Source organism: Cheilinus undulatus, linkage group 1, assembly GCF_018320785.1.
Source record: "Cheilinus undulatus linkage group 1, ASM1832078v1, whole genome shotgun sequence".
Classification (NCBI taxonomy): Eukaryota; Metazoa; Chordata; class Actinopteri; order Labriformes; family Labridae; genus Cheilinus; species Cheilinus undulatus.
Genome location: NC_054865.1, coordinates 8,390,447 through 8,414,751, shown reverse-complemented (window position 1 = coordinate 8,414,751; position 24,305 = coordinate 8,390,447). Strand labels below are relative to the sequence as shown.

The following is a 24,305-nucleotide window of genomic DNA, read 5'->3' as shown; positions in this document are numbered from 1 at the left end:
TTTCCTTATCAGGTCGCATGGTTACCATTTGCCTGTGGAATCCTCAGGCATTTGTAGCTGTGCTGAACATCTGCAATGTTGCCCTCTGGTAGTTCAACCCCTTCAGTGGTGATCACCTTCCCTCTTCTATCCTTGTGAGGTGGATCAATGGTGGGCCAATACTGCTACTTCTACTAAAATAAGGTTCAGTCAAAGTAACTTGACTTTTTCTTGAGTACAAAGGTCTTGTGCCTTTTCCTCTTCTGTTTTCCCCCATGTCCCCTCAGGGTCTGAAGTATATCAACTTCCTGAATTTAAATAACCTTGTGATGGCTAGAATGTAAATAAATGTACAGTATATCCACATACATATGAGTTTGCATATTTTTAAAGTAGTGAAAGCTTTATTAACCCTAGAGTGAAAGCCAATAAAATATGATTATATGCTGAAATTTGCAGTCTTGTTTGTTTTTCCAGACTATGGTTATTGATTATGATGACACATTTCCACTGACAGACCTGCTTTTGTGCTGAAGTGGAGTTTGAACTGTGACGCCAGGCCCTCACGCATGAACAAACTCACCTGCAGTTATTTTGTTGTACTAATAAAAAGTTTTGCATGAAACAAATACCTCCCGCAGATTGAATAGAAGCTCTATTATGTTTGACTTTACACTCCCAATCATGGGATAACGCACCCTGCACAGCTCACTGACGGCTGTCCAGCTCATCCTGTCTGCTTTACAGGTAAGAGGAGAACCACTCCGTTACTGTCATTATTTTATTTTTGTATTTGAAGTTATACTGGTGGGATGGTGTTGGGAAAATGCTTAATTTTGTATGATCTGAGTGAAAAAGTCGGATTAATAATTGTATGTGCAATGATGTGCTCAAATTTTGTAATGCTCAAAGCTTGTAGAATCAAGTTAAAACTGAAGGTTATCTTCCAGTTTACGCCGTATGAAAATTCATCATGGGTTTGAGCTGTCACTGCGAAAAGCATCATGGCAAAAACAAAAGAAATAGGTTTAGATTTGAGAAAAGGAATTGTTGATGCTCACAAAGAAGGAGAAGGTTATACAAAGTTATCACAGTATTTCTAAGTGGCAAAAACTGGAGTGAAAAATATTATCAGGAAATTCAAAAAGAGCCACACAGTCCAGAACAAGCCTGGCATCAGTGTTAATTATGGCAGCAATTTTTAATTTTAGTCTTATTATAAAGTCTTTAGATGAAATGTCTTTTAGTTTTTGTCACAGTTTATAGTCCATCCTTTTTAGCTTTAGTCTAGTTTTAGTCAATGAAACTCAAAAACATTTTAGTCTAGTTTTAGTCTGTACAAAGTCCTCACATTTTAGCCTTTACTTTTTGTCCAAGTATTTGTGTTCTTGCCTAAATCTGGCACCAAAGCATGATAGTGTGCTCTATGCATTCTGCCAAACGTGGGGTCCCTGCTTTCTTCAGCTGAGGGGCAGAAGAGATACAGATGCATTGTTTTTTGACATATTTACCCAGAGTGAAGAAATTTCATGGATTTTGAATGTCTGACAAAAACTACATTACATTTTAATCTAGTTTTAGTCCTCTTGACAAAAACTAAACTTAGTTTTTGTCAGTTTTAGTCATCACAGATCTATTTTTGTTAGTTTTAGTCTAGTTTTGTCATGGAAAAAAAAGCGTGTCGATGAACATTTTTCGTCATAGTTTTAGTCAATGAAATTAACACTGCCCGGGAGAAGCAGGAAGAGAAAGATTTCAAAGACTCTTGAAAGAAAACTAGTGAGAGATGTGTCTAAAGAGGCACAGAACAACTGCCAAGACACTCGTGAATGACTTAGCTAAGTCAGCGATTGAAGTCTCAAAAAAGACAGTCACTAGAGCCCTGTACGGGACTGGACCAAGGAAAAATACACTTCTACAGAAGAGGCACCTTCAAGCAAGACTGAAGTCTGTTAAGGAAAACCTGAAGAAGGATTGTGAATACTAGAAATGTTTTCTTTGGTCAGATGAAACTGAACTAGAGCCCTTTGGCCACAGAGATGTGGCCACAAAGAACACTGTCACCACAGTGAAACATGGTGGTGGGAGAATTACGCTGTGGGGATGCTTCAGTGTGTCTAGAACAGGGAATGTGCTAAAGGTGGAAGGAATCATGACGAAGGAAGGATATGTGGAGATTTTGAAAGAAAACCTCAAGTAGTCAGCAGCAAAACTGGGTCTGGGTCATGCTTTGTCTCCAACATGACAACAACCCAAAACATACGTCCCTCCAGGTGAAGAACTACCTACAAAAGTACAAAGTGAACCCTATTAATGGGCCTGCACAAAGCCCTGACCGGGATTCCTAAAATGACGTGTCAGAGACTTGTTAAAAACTACAACAAACAACTGCAGGCTGTTATCCAGATAAAGGAGACACTACCGACTATTAGCATCAATAATTTTGTTTCTGTGTGCACAGAAAAAATATAGAATACATAATAAAATGAATATAATAATGTACATAATACATACAATAATAGATGTTTTGGTGGCCTCTCTCACTAGTCTCCTTGCATGATTACTCAGTTTGTGAAGACAGCAGATTTACACTTGTGCCATATTCCTCCCATTTCTTGATGATGGATTTAACTAACTGGGGGATGTTCATTGCCTTGGATTCTTTTTAGCCATACCCATTTTTTCCATTATACTTTTCAAAAACCTTTTCTCTGAGTTTCTTAGAGTGTTCTTTTGTCTTCATGGCGTAATGATAGCCATGAATACTGATTGACCAGCGACTGGACCTTCCAGACACAGGTGTCTTTCTACTGCAATCACTTGAGACACATTCACTGCATTCAGCTGATTCCCGTTTTACTAACAGTGAGACTTCTAGCACCAGCTGGGGGACCTCTGTTGAATCAGGTCAGTCACTTTAAAGGGGGTGAATATTTATGCAGTCACTTATTTTAAAAAGCCAAATTATATTGACTATGATTGATTTCTAAAATCAATAAAGGGGGGTGGATACTTTCAGGGTCTGTATGTTGTTTCTTAACAATCATACTGGTGTAGATTTATGTTACGCTACTGACTAAATTTACAAGATGATACACACCTGCAAACATTATCGATAAGAAAGAAAGACTTGGTCACAAATAAAGTTTACATGTCAAGAAAGCAGCTGGAAATTACTGGACATAACAGGAAAACAGGATGAACAAACTGTAAGGTTGTTGACATTTTCCTCTGTTAGAAAATGAAAAGTCAGTTGGTATTTCACACATTATGTTGATACTTCTGTGACAGAATGGTGTTGATTTTCATCTGTGGATAAGGCGACGTAAATGTAATCCAAATTTTCTTTCTCCATTTTTGTTTTTATTCAATCAGTCACATATTCCAAAGTCAAACAATGATTCCCTTGCTGCTGTTAATGCTGCTGCCTCTGTCCCTGGCAATACAAGATAAAGGTATGAAATAACTGAAAGAATTCATTATGAAAGAATTAAAACAAAGAAACACTAACGTGTCTATTCAAAATCGGCAGTAATTTTTTATGATCCCATTTACAGCTGTTTTGCCATCATTTTTACTTTAAATAAACTCAGAGGAGCAGAATACTTAAAAATGTAAATAGAAAAATACCCTAGAGGATCTGTTTGCCATTTAAAACTAAAGCTGGAGGTTGGGTAAGATGAGAAAGAGTAAGCTCAGCTATTTAAGCACAAAAACAGTCTTGTAATTTTCCACATCTTCTTTAGTTTATGAAATTTAAATCAGAATTCTGAGAAAAAAAGAAATCTGACTTAAATCTAAGAATTTCCGCCTTTTATACAAACTCTTAGATTAAGATCATAATTCTGAGTGAAAGGTCAGAATACTGAGTTTAAAGCCAGAACCTGGGGTTTTACAGATAGAATTTTGAGGGGAAAAAGTCTGATTTGTAACTTTAATCTAGGAATATGGATTTAAGTTTCCCCAATCCCTTTCAATAATATTTAATGCTTTAAAACATTACTGAGATAATTAACAGACTTAATTGTATAAATGGGTCAAAATTTTGTGCATTACTGGCCCTTTTTTTTTTTTTTAAACATTTTGCTTCCTTTGGTCATAACTGTATGTCAGTACATCAGTACGCTTAATATTGCCCTTTGGTAAAAGGAAATATTCCTAAGACAATGTGAAAGTAGGCTAATACAAAGGAGACATTTTTAGTTTTAAGGAAAACGGTATTCAATCATTCTAGGTGTTCTTTGTCACTGTTCCCAGAATGCCTTTGAGCATTAGACACGTTTGCACCATGAGTGAAGTTACTGACTCAGTTCCACAAGTCCTGCTGTAGGGAGCACTCATCATATGCAGTGGATGATACTGAACATGAAGAAAGAGGACTATGGGGAAGTTTGCACTTTACAGGCCGTTTCCACCAAACAACCCAGTTCAGGTCAGGATGACATGGTGTGGGGGTTTTTGCGTTTCCATGTATCAAAAATTGGAAAGGGTCCCAAAAATCCAACCCGTACTGTCCCATTTATTCAAGAGTACCTGGATGCAGCCAAGGACTTCAAACCTCATACCAGAAGTTGGACCAGCGCCACTATATCTCATCTTCTAATACTGGAAGTCACTTGAATTGACCGTCTTCTTCGTTGTTTTCTTTGTGCATCACCACCATATAAATAGAGGCAGGTCAGCCACATGAGGAAATATAAGTACACAAAAAATGGGAGTTTTCAGACTAAAAACCACCACGACATCACATTAATTTTCATGAACTGATTTATGATCCAAATTCAAGTATCGCTAAGCACAGACATGACAACATGAGACTGCAGACTGGCTGGCTGGCTGGCTGGACGTCTACGTCGCTGTCATGTTGCCGGAGGCAGGTCCACTATGTAATGCAATACAAGGAAAAGGACTATGCAAGTTATCTGAACAAAAAGCTAGAAAATCAAATTAAATTGATTTTAATTCATCATTTCTACTCAATGATCCGTACGAATCTAAGAACTGACAGTGAAACACAAAAGCAGAATCCGCTTACTTGCAATTTCTCTGTTAAAAGAGAAGATTTACTTGATGATTTAAAAAAAAAAAAAAAAACTGAGATCCTCGGCTGCATCCAGGTCCCTCTCTATTTATCTGGCACACTTCTGTAGGGGTACCAACCTTCCCTTTCCATCCCTAAAAGGTGAAGCTACACACACAACAATAAGGTTTGCACTGACGTCACTTTCAGTGTGTGACATGATTGCTCAGCTGCCCTGCAGAACAAAACACGCAAGTCTGCTCTCTAAAGAGTGGACAAAAACTTGAGAAAAACAGACTAATATCTGATTTAATCAGGGAATTTTGGTCCCACAATATAATATTTTCTGAACACAAATACAAGGAAAATAAATAACATAGACTGCAGTTTTACAGAATCAATGATTAGCAGATAGTAGAAGTTCTGAAAAAAAAAAAAATACTAGCACCAGTCCTGTGCAGTATAGAACACTGTACCTGAAGTGTAAAATTTATTTCAGATCAAATTCGAACTGTTTCTGCTGTTTGACTCGGCCTATTGACATCAAACAAAAACTAAAAAAAAGTACTTTTATGCCCTTGTTACTCATGATATGTCTTTTTATAATCGTATTAATTTGGTTTCAGTCTGTTTCAACATCACCGATGGAAACATTCAAGTAAACTCCACATACCTTCACATCTTTGATGGAAGATGGGCCCCAAACTGTAGTCTGAATGGATCCTGCTGCCTCCTCCGGTGCATGTCCAGAGTCTCGCAGTGGTTCAATGGATCCCGTGAATGCTTTGACGCTAACGTGACGATTCATCCAACAATGCACGAGTACAAATTAACACAGGGTAAGTTCTTTCCCTCTCCCAGGTAGACTGCTGTACACCCAAGTGTCCTTATTCTGGCACTAAACAGCTTTGGCTCTTTTCATATCAGACCCCTCTTTATATGATCACAGGTTAAATGTGGCTCTGTTCTCTCTTTGCAGACATAAACTGCACAGCGTACTTGTGCGATGGCACTGTTATCTTGAGAATGATGGATGATCTGAACAGTGAGACTGCCATGCACTATGAAATGATGGAGCTATACTACATCAGACAATCATGTGCACATCTTTTCAAACACAACCCAGAAGTCATGATACACTTCATAAAGTAAATATGATATCAATCACATCAACTTTTTATTTCAAACTCTAATTTCTCTACACAGTTCAATAAGGATCTGAAGATGTCAAAGGAAAAAATATCACTCACCAACCTTTTGTATCATAGGAAACAGAAGGATAAAGAGAAGCCGTTTTGTAAACATGTATTGTCATACAAACATATGAACCCAGGTTCCTAAAAAGTTGGGACACAGGTAAAAGGTGAATTAAAACAGAATGCAGTGATCAACATATTCTTTGAAACACTATTCAATCAGATACAGCATGAAAACAGGCCGTTTCATGTTCAAACAGAACTTTATTTATAGTGAGAAATATGCAGACATTTTGATTGTGATGCCTACATAACACAATGCAAAAAAGCTGGTGCAGGGGGGGCAAGAAAGGACTCGGAAAGTTGTGGAATGCACACCAGAACATTACATAGGTGATAGTACTATTTTTGGATATAAAACTAAAGGCTCAGTGTGTCCACAAGTAACTGTAGTGATGGTGTGAGGTCTCGCTTTGTAAAATACAGTGATGCTGAATAATTTAGACAGATTAGCACCCGCTTAAATAATTAGAGAAAGAATGGGTGCCCCAAAAGATTTTTTTAATGCAAGAGAAATGTTACAAGTAGAGTAATATCACATTTTAAAAAGCAAAACACTGAATTCTAACTGATAACTCAAAGTCCAAATGCAGTAAAATGTATTAGGACCTAATAAATGGCAGAAAGCCCACTGGTCTATTGCAAAAAGAGAGGTCTTTTTTTTTTTTTTGGTGATAAAATACTTGTTTTAGGTCCTTTTCTTAATTGGCATGCTTTTCAGTGTTGGGGACAAGACTAGTGTAATTTGCTGTAGATAAAGTAATAGTACTGGTGCAGGGGTGTCCAAACTTTTTCCACTGAGGGGCCACATACAGAAATATATAAGGAAGGTGGGGCCACTTTTATATATCTCACCTTGATATTTTAGGGCGAATTCACGCCAGAGTTGTTTGGTCTGCTTTGAACAAACTCTGGTCTATTTTCCCGGATAGTCTGGTTCATTTGGAGTGGTGTAAAAGTTCAAACGAACTCTGGTGTGGACCAAACAAGCAGACTCTGGTCTGCATGAAAACAGGAGGTCTCAGTCCGCTTCCAAACAAACCCTGGTGCGGTTTGTTTGAGGTGTAAAAGCAAAGCGGACCAACTTGTGAACCAAAGGCAGAAGTGGCATAAAGCATAATGATATATGGATTTATGTGTGATTTAATACACTTAAATACATGTCGGTACCTCACTTGGCATCTGTGTAGCCATAGCAACACATCGTACTTGGTGCTGATTTATTCGTCTCATGTAAAGATCCACATCCCATCCTTGCTGCCTGCTCATAATACTTCAATGCAAGAGCAGAAACCCCAAGACGTCATTTTTTCATTGTGTATGTGGAAGAAAAGACTGGCAGAAGGAGATGAAATCCGGTTTTGTCTTCTTCTATGCCTTCTTTTCTTCTTGGTCGCCTTTTGTTTGTGACAACAGTGCCCCTAACAGGCAGAGGCTGTATGTGTTCAGATGGTTTGATCTGTTTGGCCAAGAGCAATGCAGTGGCGTGCACAGACTTTTTCAAGGGCAGGGGCGAAAAAAAAAAAAGAGCACATACAACGCGTTCTCGCCACTGAAGAGGGCACTAAGTTTGATGTGTTTTCGAGGGCACTTTAGACATTTGCCTCTCAAGAGGGCACTTTAGCACGCGTTTTTCAACAATTGGGCCATGAGGGGGTGTGACCGCCCCCTCTGCCACCCCCCTGTGCACACCACTGGAGCAATGTGGATGTGAACCAAACCAAATGACAGTGCAACAATGTTGCAATTTCCATTCCAAAACAGACTGAGTCCCTGGACTATCAGGTGTGAAAATGACCTAAGTTAATAAAACCAGTGGCTTTGGCCCTGGAACTCTCCCATGATGCATTCTTGCCCAGTGTCTTTCTTATGGTTGAGCCATGAACTCTGACCTTAACTGAGGCCAGTGAGGCCTGCAGGTCTTTGGATGTCAGTCTTGGTTCTCTTGTGACCTCCTGGATGAGTCGTCGTTGCACTCTTGGGGTCATTTTGGTTGGCCAACCACTTCTGGGAAGGTTCACCACTGTTCCCAGTTTTTTCCATTTGTGGATAATGGCTCTGACTGCGGTTTGCTGGAGTCCCAAAGCCTTGGAAATGGCTTTGTAACTTTTTCCAGACTGATAGATTTCAAACACTTTGATTCTCATTTTTTCTTGAATTTCTTTGGATCGTGGCATGATGCATTTCTTTCTGAGATCTTGTAGCCTACTTCACTTTGTCTGACAGCTTCCATTTAAGTGATTTTTTGATTCAACAAATCCGACGGTAATCAGGTCTGGGTGTGGCCAGTGAAACTGATCTAAGCTTTCCAAAAACTGTGGTTAATCACAGTTAACTCATGATTTAACAAGGTTGCGGGGGGGGCAATAACTTTTTCACAGAGGGTCAGATAGGTTTGGATTTTTTTACTAAATCATCATTTAAAAACTGCATTTTTCATTTACTTGGGATGTCTTTGTGAGATATAAAAAATGGTTTGATGATCCGAAACATTTAAGTGTGATAAATATGCAAAAAATTCAGGAATCAGAAAGGGGGCAAATACTTTTTCACAGCACTGTAGCACTATGAAGCCAAATGCAGATAGGCACAAACTGCAGTTTTTAGACTGTGAAAAAAAAAAAAAACAGCATTAAATGGATGGTGTACGACTAGTCTAGGAATGTAGATAATATTCTGAATTTAAATGTATATATACATAGGATTATTTTCCTTTGCCCCCTAAAAACCTGTTTGAATAATCTGTTCCTGACTGAGGCGTACCGTCTTATTTCAGAATAGAAAAAGAGATCATCCACAACATCATGAGGGATTCCCAGCTCGAGACTGGAGGCTCCAAAACCCACAACTTTAAGACTTTATCGCTGAATGTGATCAGCATCAACGAGTCTGACCTCAGCCTGGCAGGAACAGACTCCAGGATCCGGGTCCAAGCGCCACAGGTGCTGAGCTGAGACAAACACCATGTCAATGTTTGTTAAATCAGTGTCTGACTTTACTTTTCTATTTTAATGCAAATGATGAGCTGCTCTGACTTTGTCTTTTTATATTTATTGCCAGCTGCTGCCTCAGAATGAATCATTCATCCCTAACATTTGGCTGCCAGTCAACGCCATGCGAGACATCCCACAGGAGAAGAGGGTCATTGGTTTGGCCTGCTACAGTGATCCCAGCCAGTTTCAAGTATATCAGTTATTCTTTAACACACACAGAGAGGCCCACCATGACACATTTCTGCTCCATTTCACTATGTAGAGTTAACTTAAAGAGAGCTCTGTGTCTCCTCATCAGTTTAAAAATGACACAATCTCATCAGTGGTTGTCAGAATAGAGCTGCTGGGAGATCGGCAACTTCATGATCTAAACACATCCATCAAGATGATTTTCAGAACAACTACACCCAACAACGCAGATGTAAGTATGTTTCTACATGTCTGTGTCAATGTCAATAGAGTCCACCTGTGTGTAATCTCGGTACAAATACAGCTGTTCTGTAAAGGCCTCAGGCATATGTCAGAGGACATCAGTGAACAAACAGCACCATGAAGACCAAAGAGCACACCAGACAGGTCAGGGATAAAGTTGTGAAGAAGTTTAAAGCAGGGTTAGGCTGTAGTGAAAAAAAAATATCCCAAGCTTTGAACATCATGGAAAGATTATGGCACAACTACTGACAAATGGCCGTCCACCTAAACTTACAGGTTTGGCGGGAGCCTGTAACCAGAGAAGCAACAAAGAGGCCCATGGTAACTGGAGGAACCCTGAACACACCATCCCCACCATGAAACATGAGGGTGGCAGCATGATGCTGTGGGGATGCTTTTCTTCAGCCAGAACAGGGAAGCTGGTCAGAGTTGATGGCAAGATGGATGGAGCCAAATATAGGGCAATCTTGGAGGAAAACCTGTTAGAATCTGCAAAAAACTTGAGACTGGGGTGGAGGTTCACCTCCCTGCAGGACAATGATCCTAAACATACAGTCAAATCTGACTGAGCTTGAGCTATTTGCAAAGAGGAATGGGCAAAATTTCAGTCTTTAGATGTGCAGTTAGTAGAGACATAGCCCAAAAAACCTGTAATTGCAGCAAAAGGTGACTCTACAAAGTATTGACTCCAGAGGGCTGAATATTTTTGCACACCACACTTTTCAGATTTTTAGACTGTTGGGTAGTCGTCAAAGTAATTCTGTGACTGTTGAGTGGTCTATGTCCAATTTGGAAAGGATCTGTGAAGGTGCATCTGATAAATGAAGTAGTTGTATTGCAGTTTGTGCAGTCATAGTTCACTGCTTAATGTGTTTGGGGTTATGGTTTAAGGTCAAAGCAGATGGATGGATGGATGGATGGACAGACGGACAAATTGAACCAAAGTTACAAGTGCAATAGCCTACATATTTCCTTCATACTCATTAATGTTTTTGTATTTTTACAGGACAGACAGTTACTCTGCAAATACTTCAGTGAAACTGGTGAGTGTTTAAAACTTTTTCTAACATGCATTTTAAGTTGGAAAACTTTCTGAAGTTCACAAACACTACACTACTAAAGATATGTGTTTACAACAGATCATCATTGCTGAGAAGGTAAGATGATGAGATGAGACTAAAAGTATGGATTTAGAGGTGATAGTAGGAGTTGGGTAATAACAGATGTAAGGAGTAGGGTAGAGGGAGGAAGGAGGGGGTGGTGAAAGGGTTAAGGGATGAAGCAATGAAAGGATGAATGGACAAGGTATGAATGCAGATGATGGTAAAACGTGCTGGAGGTTGAAGCATAATAAGATGATGGTTTGGTATCCGCTGGTGCTGGTATAACATGACAAACACACTTGGATATAAGTCTTAGGACATGGTTGATTAACTGCTGGTGATGGTACGACTTGTGGACACCAGAGGAGTCAGGATTCTGGATGTGGGAGCCTGGTCTAAGTTCCTGAAGCAGCTCATTTCATTAAACAGTCATAAGGCATTTTTTCAGCGGAGGTAGTTCTGTAAAAGGTTAATGTGCTGAACTGACACACAAGTCATGTGTTGTATTTGTAATCTGAAGAAACCTCAGTCAGCTGGGATGACTTTCAACAAGTTTTCATGTTTACGTCCCCAGATTTCAGCTGGGAATCAGATGGATGTGAGACTTACAATGAAACCTATGAACACCACACTGATATTACCTGCTTCTGTGACCACACAACGCCATTTGCTGTCCTGTTGGTAGGCAGATTTACCTGATTAACTCACCTGTTTGTGATGATAGACAGTCAAGCTAAGTCATAAATACAACCTCTTTGATCATCTTTTCTGTGCTTGGTTGAACCCTTTGTTTGACATATAGTCACAATGACTTGTTCCTAAATCAAATCAATATTTACCTTTATATCAAACACAGTTTTCCATATTTTATCTTTTCTACAGATGAAAGAACCTATATCAAAGGCTCACTGGGAAATTCTTTCATACATCAGTTACATCGGCTGTGGCCTGTCTGCCTTCTTCACTGCTTTGTCTCTGGTCATTTATGTCTTTAGCCGGTAAGCGTACAGGAAAACTATGCTTTATGAAATGTACATTCATGTAGTCCAAATAGCTTCCTATGAGAGATGAGATCCCACAAGAACAAACATTACCATTAGCCCAACCCACTGAGCAATGAGACCATACTAAGTGGCCCAACAAAAGGACCAGATGTAAAAGATTCTGCCCATTATGTCAAATTAAATAAAAATCATGCAAAAAAGTAAAGAAAACCAAAACAGACAACTTCTCTAGAGGTTGTTTTCTCTCTCATTCTTCTTTCCTTGCCTTGAATCAAACCAACTCTTCTGTTTCTTTTAGTTTTGTTGTCCCCACAGCAAAGTAAAGTTGTGTCATTTGCTAGTATAAATAGTTTTAGTATAGACAAATATTCACGTTGTTAATGTACAAATAAATTAATAACGACCCCTAACTCTAAACCTTGTGGAACAAGGTAACAGTTTTAGACGAGTTCTAAATAATCAGACATGGAAAAAGTACACAACTATTTAACTCAAGTAAAAGTAGTTACTCATGTTTAAAAAGTAAAAGTACTGGTTTATAAATCTACTCAAGTCTGTTAAAAGTAACCTAAGTTAAAGTTTACTTTGAGTATTGAGTAGCTACTACAGATTTGTAACTTTTCACAAGATCAACAAGAGAAAAGATCTCCAACAATGTTGTTTAGGTCAAGGTTATAGTTAGGGATTTTTAATTAGTTTTCATTTCTACTTTGTTTTCACTCTTTGTTTGATTTCACTTTAGTTTTTATTTGTTTTGACTGGTTTTTTAGTTTAGTTTAGTTTAGTTTAGTTTCTATTTTGTAAAAATGCTTCATTTTAGTTTAGTTTATATTAGTTTTAGTGTTAGTTTTTTTACAGATCGATGTCAGGGTTGAGTGAACATCATACTTTTTTAAAAACTTATTAAAATAGGCTACTCTTCACTTATAACTTAATGTTGATGTTTGAATACAACTCCAGACATAAAACTACCACTATGGGAAGTCTTGAACAATCAGATCAGGCAATTTTACACTCCCCAGACTTGGGTGTCAGGGCCAGTCAGTATGGTTGTGCCAAAGACAAAAACTAAGGAAATTTTGTCTCCACTTTTATTTTATTTTATTTTATTTTAGTTAGTTATGTAAGGACAGTATACAATTTTAGTTAGCTTTCATTTTTTTTTTTGTTTTGGTAAAGATTAGTTTTTATTTAGTTTCAGTTAACTAAAATGATTTTTGAATTTTAGTTTTAGTTATTGAGTTAGTTTTATGTGGCTTTCACACTAGGGGCCCGGTCACGGAGTGCACTTGAGCCCAAAGTCTGGTTCATTTTGGTAGTGTGAATGCAAACAAACCACATCCGGGCACTGGGCCTGGGCCCACTTGGGGAGGTGGTCTCGGGCACAATTCAAGTGGACTCGATTGAGATGTGAATGCAACCGTGCTCGGATATGGGACAGACCGTCGTATCAGCTTTATGACGTTATCGTAAAAGCTAAACTTCTTTCCACAGCACGGCAGTTTGTTCACATTTTTCCTCAGTAAAGGTTGGAAATCATTACAATCCAGTCTGTTGTGACTCACCTTGCAGACGGACACGAACTGGAGTCAGTGAGATGAGATGCAAAGGCAATAAAAGTCTCCTGTCACCTCAAAAACCGCTGTATCTGTGCAGCATGAGCCCATTTAATCCTCTGAGCCGTAGTAGATGCGCAGATACGAAGAGCAAATTGCTGGCGTCTTAAAATGACTTTAATCATCCATGGCTGCAGGATGGACTTTTTGCCTGGTCAAAACAAAAATAATCTTTGCTCAGGTCATGACCCCAGTGGTTGCCATGGTAGCCTCTTCTTCTTTCTCCTCCTTTGCAGGGTTGTAAACCAGCTACGTGCATACTGCCACCTGCTGTTTCAGACCGAGTAAATACGCAAGTGGACCCAGGCAAGGTTCAATGTTGCTAGTCTGGAAGCAAACTAGGGGGAGAAAGGAGAGGGGGAGGAATCGTGCTGCGAAACAACTGGGCCTAATGTGAAAGTACCCTTAGTTTACTATAACAACCTTGGTTCAGGTACAGTCCCACTTCTACGATAAAATAAAGCATGGCAATAAATTAAAAAATACATGAAAAATACAAAAAAATATATTTTAAAAATATATTAAAAAATAAATTAAGATATGACATATAGAGTGAAATTATATAGTATAAAAGTGTCTGTATTGGTCCACACTACATACAGTTAAACTACACTTTTGACAGAGCTGCAGTAACTCTGGAAAATCTCTAGAAATGTGGGAATCCTCTTAAAGCAGAGAATCAAGGCCTCATAGCAGGGCAGTTCATATGGATGAAGAATATGCTCCGTGTATCCATTAGGAGCACCTACAATCTCAGCGGGAACTCTAACTCAGTGGATATCTTCTCTCATGGTGCAAATGTGTCTCACATCAGAAACGAAAACAGTCCACCAGAAAAATGGCTGAAAAACTCTAACAGTGGTCACTGTACAACAGGCAACATCTAAACACAAGTAAACACTTACAGAACACATCTCAATACTCCACCCAAGGGAATGATGCAAGCTCAGCCCACATCCCCTGAGAATTGAAAATGCAGTGTAGAATTTAGATCAACTGATTTTCTACAGATTTGAACCAACAACCTGTCAAATAACTCCAACACTAAAGACAACTGTACACATAATGGAGTTGATATTACACTTGTGGAGTTAAAATCAACTCTGAAATGCTTAACCCTGAGATATCAACTCTCCAGTTGCTGCTGTGTACAACAGCTGTTTTGGGATGTGATGTTGAAACATTCTGTCCCTATGTGGTACAAGTACAAGAGTATAGCAGTCAAGTAAAAGTACAGTTACTCTGGTCAAAACCTTCCTTAGCAGAAGTAAAAGTACTGACTTCAAAATGTACTCAGAAAAGTAGAAGGACCCCCCAAAATATACTCCATTACAGAACATTTAGTAAATGAAGTTAGTTACTTTCCACCCCTGAAAATAATACCACAATTTCTTCAAGAGACATACAAGACAGCACTACTACTAGAAAAAAGAGCCATTTTGATTGGCCTTTAGTTGGATGACCCCTCTGGCATTTCTCAACAAAAAATCTATAAATAAATTGTTAATAGCCTGTCTGGCAGGCTTTCAGAGGAAGAAAAGACACTTGTGCATTTTTTTTCTAAGATTCTTCAAGTCTTCCTGTGTTTTTTAACCAGAAAAGACACTCAGAGCTTCCTGCAGTTAAGTCAAGTCAGGGTCAGTTCATGTTCTCTCTACAAATGAACTTTACCAGAGTCCTGAAAGCGAGCCAAGACCCTCCTTTTCACATGGTCTCAAATGGGTTGTTTGGTCCACTCCAGTGTTTAAATGACAGGTTTTTCACCAGCACAAACAAACCTCACTTATTGTTTAAAGAGACCTGAGTTTGATTCAGCTGAAACAAACAGGTCAGGTATGAAAGCTCTTCTTCATGTCCCCTAATGACTATCTGGGCATTGATCAACATAAAATAGAGCTTTTCTGTTTTAAAAAGTCTCACAGTACTTTTTTTCCCACCAGCTGTATAACCGTCCTTTTGTGGTCTTCTCTGTTCCTCAGAAACCACAAACTGGATTACTCCATCTCCATCCACGTCTCTCTGAGCGGGGCCCTGCTCCTCCTCAACACTGCCTTCCTGCTGACAGAGTGGGGGGCCACGACGGAGCCTGACTGGGTTTGTGTGTTCGTGGCGGCTGTCATGCATTACTCTCTGCTCTGCTGTTTCACCTGGATGGCCATCGAGGCTCTTCACCTCTACCTCCTGCTCATCAAGGTGTTCAACACCTACTACAAGCACTACCTGCTCAAACTGTCTCTGGCTGGATGGGGTGAGTCAGAGTTCACGCTGACGTGCTGATGACTAAAAGCAGACTAACTCAGAACCAAAACAGAAATCATCAGGAATGTCTCAGTTTTGAAGAAAGAGGAAGTTTTTCATTGGAAAACACCCACAGAGTCTGCTCAGAGAGGGATTTCCTAAGTAAACTTCTTCTTAGATCATAAAGATATATAAAGACACCGTAAAAGGAGTTTTTATGATCCACCTTGTGGACCTTTAAGATTTTAACCATTTCCCCCTCTGTCTTATAAAAATCTTTTCAAACATATTTTTAATGTCTTCTTTTAAGATCTCACATCCACACTTAAAATGTGCAAAATATTATGAAGAACAAAATCCATTGCATACTATTCATATTTCTGCCCTAACATCAGACATAAATCCTTTTATTTCTGCTTTCTCCTTTTACACTTTGACAAACTATGGTTAATTATGTGCACATTTTCATCGTTTGTGCATATCTGCCTCATGCATTGCCTTCTTCTAAAGCCTTGGTTCCCAACCTGGGGTCCGGGACCCCCCAGGGGGGGCACCAGAGGTCTTGGGGGGGTGCGAGGCTTTGTCTGCTCTGAGGCTGCCAAAAATAGGTTTGCAAATATTGACTAAAATCATAATAAAGAAGTTATAAAGTAATTCATACAAAGGTTTTTTGTTAAGAAAAGTATGCATGGACCTTTTTTAGGGTTTTATCAGTCGAAAAATTAAAATCTATGTTGATTTTTGGCAGCAATGTGTCACTTTTCTTCTCTCTTGGGTCCTGGGGGGGCTCCGCTTTTCTGAGGAGCATGCAGGGGGGGCTCCAAGGAAAAATGGTTTGGAAACACTGTTCTAAAGTATACGTACCTTTGTAGGAAAGTGGTGCAGACCAACAACTGAGGATTTTTCCTACGTCCCTATTAACATTTTCCTTTCACATGTAGACAGATATACATAACCTACTTATTAGTTAAGTCAAAGTCAGTCTGCTACAGGAGACTTCCTCTTTTAGACTGAAGCCATTAAGTTGCATACAGCTCTCTTTATTTTCATAAGGACTGCTCTGTTGTTTTGCTGTTGCAGATCTTAAAGGTCACATATTTTACTCTTTTAAGACAAGTTTATATTGGTCTCAGAGGTCCCCAAAACATGACTGTGAAGTTTGTTGCGGAAAAAAACACTCTGGTATTGGATTTTTGCATGCCTAAAAACCCCTCTGTTTCAATCCTGCTCAGAACGAGCTGTTTCTTCATCTGTGACTTTAAATGTTAATGAGCTGCCTGACTCCGCCCCTCTCGGGAAATAGATTTGGCTAAATGGATGTTGCTCTCTTGATCCTCCTCTCAGCTGACAGCTGAAAGGAGGATCAGCAGAGAAGGGTGGAACTTTCTTCCAAGTGGGGGGGGGGCAGGGCTAACTCCGAACATGACATCATGAGGGGAAAATCTGAGAACGGCTTGTTTCAGCACACATTCTCTGAAAGGTGGTGGGGGACAGGACAGGGGCACATATTTTTGCAAGAAAAGCGAGAAAAAGTATATTATGCATAAAATGTGACCTTTAACCAGAAAACTCTTGAAAAGGAAATTATTGAACTCATTTAGCCAGATTTTCATGTTTAAAAAAAATACTTGGTTTTCTTTCTTTCATTTATGTCTCTAACTGGGCTTTTCGAAATACTACAGTTTCAAACTGATCCTACCCTAAGCTCAATCCCCTTGCTGTTACTGCTTGTTATGCCAGGCTTCTGCACCCGCCATGTTGAATACAGTGTTTTCTACTGTAGGGAGTATGCTGAAGGAAATAATATTTTAAAAAATCTAGAAAAAAGTGATTAAAAATATCAAACAAGTACAACCAAATAAGTTGTGGCACTATCTAAAGTGTAAATAGAAACAGAATGCAATGATTTTCAAACCTAAATATCCCACATTTTATCCACAGTAGAACATAACCTATCAGATGTTGAAACTGAGAGATTTTACCATTTTCTGAAAAACATTAACTCATTTTGAATGAGTAGAAAAATGCAGGAACAGGACAACAAAGGGCAGGAAAAGTAATTGGTACTAATGACGGAGGAGCCGTTTACAGCTAGTTGGGTTAATTCGCAACAGGTCAGTTACATGACTGGGTAGAAAAGGGGCATTTAAGAGAGACAGAGTCTCTCTGATGTAAAGATGGGCAGAGGTTCAACCATCTGTGAAAGATTTTGGTGAGCTTGTGTGAAGTGCAGCCTCAAGTTTCCTTTTCTTAGCTGACAGCAGTGGCACCCAGTGTGGTTTTCTGCTGCTGTAGTCCATCTGCTTCAAGGTTCCACATGTGGTGCCTTCAGAGACGATATTCTTGGTTGTAAAGAGTGGTTATTTGAGTTACTGTTGCCTTTCTGTCATCTCAAACCAGTCTGACCATTCTCCTCTGACCTCTGACATCAACAAGCCATTTTAGGTTTAAACTTCAGCAAATTGTCTTGACCGCGTCTACATGCCATCTAAATACATTAAGTTGCTACCATGTGATTGGCTGATTAGCCATTGGCGTTAACAAGCAACTGAACAGGTGTACCTAATAAAGTGGCTGATGAGTGTATAAAACTTATGCAGACATGCAGACTTTTCCAAATTGAAACTTCTCTTGTTTTTTTGGCTTTGGGAAACTGAAAAGTCTCCTGTGCATGGTATCAGTTGCTAATGTAGGACTGGACAGATGCCTTTTTAAGGAAGGGGCTTAGCAAAGGGACATAAAGTAAAAGAAAAAATCAATAATTTTCAAAAGATATTTTAAAAGGTACAAATACACAAAAACTACTGAATTACAGCAATGTGACCAAATGCAATAGTTACTTTTCATGCATGTTTGTATCGGTGTGTGATTCTCAGGGATTCCTGGAGTAATCGTTGGCATCTCTTTGGGGTTGAAGGACTTTAAACAGTTTTATGGAGTATCACATATGACCATGTCTGATACAAACCAAACAAACGCCATGTGAGTAAATACTACAGGATTCTATACAAGCCATGATTTCTATGATTCCCAGAAGTGGAATCGCATAGTAACATATGATTGAGTGATTATGTGCATTTATTGTGTTTCACTGTTTTTGTAACACTTGTGAACAAAAATATACTGTGAAATTATGTTTTGTCCCACAGCTGCTGGATCACAGACGACTCCTTCTTCTACTCCATAAATCTGGTCTACTTCACCCTCATTTTCGTCTTTAACTCGGGCATCCTGGTGGCGGTGGCTTCCAGCATCTGTAGGATGAAACAAGTGGTCAGGACCAGGACCAGCCTCAGAGCAGGGACCATGGCGGAAAAGACCTGGAATGACCCACAGAGGTTAAGTGACTCGTGCAGAGGGGGCCTCACTGTGCTGGGTCTCACCTGCCTGATGGGGACCACCTGGGGTCTGGCCTTCCTGGGCTCAGGATACGTCAACTACCCAATCCTGTACCTGTTCTGCATCCTCAACTCTGCACAAGGTCTGCTGCCACTCTCAGTTTAGTTTGTTTTTACGAGATATAGTACAGGCTAACCAAAATGACAGCCATGATAAAGAAACAATGATTATAAAACACTTAAAGCTCCTGGGACATGCTTGTAGCTGTTAATGAACTGAGTGATGTCTGTTGTTCATTTTTGCATTGCTTTTTGCTGGACTTTGTTTTGTTTACTGTTAATATTCTAGGAGCCGCAGCAGCCATCACAGGTAGTTTTAAACAACACAGGAGGGAACAACCTGTCACTAAAGCCATTAAAAAAAAGTTTCCGAGAATAACTCATATAGGACTTGTATTTTCCTGGTAAACTGAAACACACAGCCAAACTGTGACTTCTGTGAACCATTTCACCTCTGTCAAGGGAAGCAGAAGTGTTAAAACAGCTTTTGTAGCTCTGAGAAAGTGCCAGTGAGAAGTGATCTGAAACTGAGGTAGTTTTGTTTTTAATGGGCACATGCCTGAAGGGTGTACGTTTGTTAGAATTAAGGGCTTTCAATATATTTTGGAACTTCTCAACATTTGGAAAGTATTGGGAAATGCAACAGGTTTCCTCTTCCTCATCAAAATAAATGTAATACAAAAGTAACTGTCATGTATCTTCTCTAAAAACCAAAGTAGCTCCAAGTTCTTGTAACCTTGCAAAGCAGATGGATACGCCAGTGTCCCTGTTTCTCACTGGTGAATCCATCTTGCAAAGCTTCCTTCTGAACTGTTTGGGCCCGGTTAGAAAGTGACAGGACCAATCAATGATGAGGAGCAGTACTTTTGGGCGCGGCGGAGTTGTGACATAAGCAATCAGCAACAAGATGCCAGTGCAATTATGGTTTTATCAGAGCTTGATTACATTTCTTCTTTAAAAGAACAAAGAACAGCAGTGACTTGGTAGCTGCGCACAGGCACCTCGGCTACATCGGCTACATCGTGTGTTTTGTTGCTCTGATTGGCCCGTAAGAATGTGATTGTTAAAATGCTTTCCAGACAAGTGCAGTCATACACAATGAGAAGTGACTCACCTTATCTAAAGTTAAATAACTTTTGAACCATAAGTCGTTGCCTCTCGCTTGTTTTTCCTCTTAAAGCTAGCCATTGTGCTTTCCCATTGACGCTATTGATGCCTTTGAATCCCTTGCAGCAGCATTTTCAGCGAGCCTGGAACTCCTGAATTTTTGAGACTTAAATTATTAAATCCACATCAGTAAACCCGATACTGAATGCATTTCATCCATTTTAATCCAATAACAATCATTTATTACCACTAGCTGGAATGCTAATGCTTTGTTGTCTCATATTGTTTTCCCTTTCTCAGGGTCTGTCAGTCAATGGCAGGCTGTTCTATAATCACGCCATGCTGCCTGAATAGAGCATAATGGAGAGAGAGACAGAGAAAGCCTGTGATGCAGCCCCCTGTATCATTGTTATTTTGATATTTAGCTGTCAAACTCAATAATCAGCAGAAAAACAACTTTAGGATCACAGAGATGCTGAACATTATGATTCTATTTGTTGAGCCATGTTCTGAGTTAAATATAGGTCTAAAATAATCAGTCTGTATTGGATCAGTGCTCGGTATTGACCAATACCTGACACCTCGGTATCGGAATTGGGAAGGAAAAAAAATGTCATCGGAACATTTCTGTTTTCCACCAAGCAGCCTGATTTTGTTCAATACAGTAAACCTTATTTTGGTGGTGTTTCCACAGCTGTCGTCAAACAGTCCTCCCTCGTCATGTTTGTATTTAGAGAGTGAATCATTTGGCTCAGCTCAGTAATTCAAGTTGCTCCAAAATGACTCCACATCTGGTGTCATTTTCGCTTATTAGTGTGTATTGAATAGTTAAAAATAATGGAAGTGAAGTAATCGGCTCATAAATAGGAGCTTTCTTTGAGCATCACATGAACCAGTGTTAATTTTTGTCAACTGCCTTTTTTATGAGGAAGATGAAAATAAAACCAGCAACAAACAAATCTTTGGTGACAAAAACTCTGACTAAAAGTAGGTTTAGGTTTCATCAAGGAGACTAAAATGAGAATAAAATGTAAGTCATGGGCTACCCAACATTTAAAATCTCAACTGTGCGTAGCAGAGAATGCCATTTTCATTATTATATTTTGTCATTTAATATACATAGTGCAATAATTTGAGTGTTTTCTAATTATTTTCAATGTATAATTCAGCTGATTAAATGAGTTCAAGAAACCAACTGTCTGACCAAAGTTAAAGAGGAAAATGTAAGGACTTTTACAATTGTGAAGTGGAATAATAGTTTTGTTTTTGCATTTTCACCAACTAAAACTAAAATTGGCTAAATGTGACTAAAACTTAAAAGTCGTTTAATCCCCTCAAGCCTTTTTTTTTTTTTACATTTTTTCTTGCCTGGGCTTTTTTTGTCTTAAAAAGCTTTAAACATCCTTTTTTTTTCAGGACAACCTGAGCTTTAAGAATATGTGTGCTGCAGTAATGTTGCTTGTATTTTAGAAAAGTTATGGCACTAAAAAGACAACAGAAAAACTGAATGGAAATTTAAACCCAAAGTTTTTAAGTGTAACAGAGAAAACAACTTAAACTTTTTTTTGTAAAAATACTTGCTCTTTTGATACCAAAGAGTGAAAAACTAATCATTCTGTCACAAAAAAATCTTCAAAATATTTACAGAATTGGCTTTTTTTAGCCATTATTCAAATCGTTTTGTGTCTGCAGTGACACAGAGGGCCACATCACGGGCTCTTTATCACTCTTTCTCTCCACTGTGAGCTATTCAGGTTGTCTCCTGCATTATTACGTGTTAAGACGTGCAGTTTGACAAAGCATGACACGACGACATAACCGCCTGCCTTTGGTTGACAGCCCCTCACAAAGCATATAGCACAACGTTAAGCTTAGCTGCAGTAAATGATCCAAAATAGAATAAAAAATGGATAAAAAGACATTCGATATTGGATTTACCGGTGTGGATTTAATCTCTGAAAAACAGACCCCAAAAAGTTGCACTAGAAAAGCTTCCATAAGGAATTCAAAAGCATGGATAAGAATGGTGTAACAGCTCACTTCTAGAGGAAATAAAAGTAAGAGGCCTCAATTTATGTTTAAAAGTTAATGAACTTTTAATTACCAGTGTCACTGCTTGTTGTATACAACATCGGGCTAAGTCTAAAATAGTTGCAAAAATCAACACTGCATAAAACAGCTGTTCTAGAGGAAAAGCAAGTTTGTGAACAGCTCATCTTTACTGGTTTACTCATCTCATGAGTTTTGTTTGGGTAAAAATATACCACTATTTTAAATAAAAGCATGTTTATGACAAAATGAGGTTGAAAAGCGGTTAAAGAGGAGCCACTTACCTCTTGGCTCAGGACAAGACTCTTCAGGACTCGTGTCTCCCTTCATCTGGGTAGACGTGTGAAAGGAAGTCTGTGAGCTGTAATGCCTCTTCTCTCTGAATGTCTAAAATGTTAAATTTAGCCATTTTAACTCCTAGGTCTAAACTAACATCTTATTATCATCATGTTTGTGTTTTCTATTTTAACTTGTGTTTTTATGATTTGTCTCTTTTAGGTTTCTTCATCTTCCTGTGGATCTGTCTCTCAGCCAAGAAGCAGAGAAAGAGAGAAATGGAGGAAAGACTGAGTTCAACTCCTGTGAAGTCATCAGGAATCAAATCTGAGTAGTTTGTCTTTGCTCCATCAGTTGTTGTGAAAACTCAGACACTCCTGTGTAGCATTCTACAGTTTCTTAACCTTAGTCTTCTGCTTGTAAATAATTTTCTCTGTCAACACTGTCCTTATAATAACACAAGTCTTTTTTTAAACATTTTTTAAAATTAATCCTGTTTGAATTAAACTATTTCCTAAACTTATATCTGACATTTTACATGAGTTTCAAAATAAAGGTTTCAATGCCTTAGGGAAGCTGGCTTGAAATGTGATTTAAAAGCTTGATGTATCCTTAGAATTAAAAAAATCAAGTCCAGTACCCAGGACATGAATGCATCCTGAAGTCAGGGTAGAGGAGGAAGGGTGTCTGTGAAAGGGGACAGAATGGAACTTGTAGAGCTGTTACTCTAACTTGGCAATCTGCTGACTGTGAGGCCGAGATTAACCGCAGAATTGGATTTGGACGATGGTTTTGCTGAGCAAGACAGTGTGGCGTTGCCTGGAATCCAAGCATGTGGACCAAAGCCAGAGTGTTTCAATCCTTGGTACCTCTGGTCTTACTGTACATCTGTGATGCCTGGATGTTGACTGATGGCCAGAGGCACCAGCTGGACTCCTTTGTGACAACTTCTCTTCAGTGTACCTTTGGTGGGACCATGTGTCTAACGCAGATTTGCTCACTAAGGTGAAGATAGGAAGGGTCAGCTGCACTTTCATTGGCACCTGATGCATTTTCCTGGGCCTGATCAGGTTTAACGCAGAGGTGCCCAGAGCCCGGGGGGCTGGTCCAGACACCAGGGGCGACTGGGTGCATTGTGGAGGGAGGATACCTGGAGATTGGGGATTGGCAAGGAGCAGCCTTGGAGGACGACCATCAGGAGGCCAGAGCAGTGTCTTGTACAGCAGAGTAACTCAACGATTACTGTACATTGTAAGCTGATGATGAGTTAGTTAACCCCTTGTTGACTGAATGAAATCGCTGCCACTGTTTATGTGGGTTCCACACTTTAAAAAAAAAATCATATCTGACATCTCCTCTACTGGTTTTTTGGCATTGGGAAAGCAAAAAAGTTCAACACCGTACTGTAAACGTTTAGACTATCAGCTGTCCCGTAAGTGGACCCCTTCAGTATACTAGCCTGTGCTGAAAGCTTGTCAGGCCACCTGTGCAGAGTTAAAGTTAATGCAGGACAGTTTAGGGAGGGGCTTAGGTAAGCGTCAGCTAGCAATTAGCCAAATTATTTTTCTTAGTGTTCTAAAACACATAAAAATCTTTTATTAAAGACTTAAAGTGTGTTCATGAATGCAACTGTGTTAGTTATTAGCCTGGTTGCAGTTTCACTTCCTCTGCAGTGTATGGGGCATCAGGCAACTTCTCAAACAGTGTGACTTGTTTTTTTTCTTATGTCTAGGAAAACTGTAACATTTAGAAACTTCCTCTTTTTTCCTACTTCAGAGAATCAGTCTTTAGAGAAATAAAACAATTACAAAACAATTTTTAAATAGCAAATCTT

The 24,305-nt window shown here is 39.1% G+C and overlaps 1 protein-coding gene across 1 annotated transcript; it reads left to right on the top strand.

The window, feature by feature from the left end:
- The first annotated feature begins 2,848 nt into the window (after positions 1-2,848).
- LOC121511675 (adhesion G-protein coupled receptor G2-like) lies at positions 2,849-22,896 on the top strand. The gene is made up of 14 exons (XM_041790412.1): positions 2,849-2,886; positions 3,355-3,434; positions 5,626-5,838; positions 5,979-6,147; positions 9,032-9,197; positions 9,316-9,438; positions 9,547-9,669; positions 10,687-10,723; positions 11,358-11,464; positions 11,666-11,781; positions 15,383-15,651; positions 18,518-18,623; positions 18,791-19,122; positions 22,694-22,896. Exons 2-14 carry the CDS (start codon positions 3,377-3,379, stop codon positions 22,804-22,806), a joined length of 1,932 nt encoding a protein of 643 aa, XP_041646346.1. The 5' UTR covers positions 2,849-2,886; positions 3,355-3,376; the 3' UTR covers positions 22,807-22,896.
- The last annotated feature ends 1,409 nt before the right edge of the window (positions 22,897-24,305 follow it).

Bases quoted from the DNA above. Each gene is read 5' to 3' on its own strand.
- LOC121511675 (XM_041790412.1), top strand. From the start codon at position 3,377: ATGATTCCCTTGCTGCTGTTAATGCTGCTGCCTCTGTCCCTGGCAATA. The intron at 9,198-9,315 runs GTGCTGAGCTGA...ATTTATTGCCAG, and splicing joins TCCGGGTCCAAGCGCCACAG to CTGCTGCCTCAGAATGAATC. The intron at 11,465-11,665 runs GTAGGCAGATTT...TCTTTTCTACAG, and splicing joins CGCCATTTGCTGTCCTGTTG to ATGAAAGAACCTATATCAAA.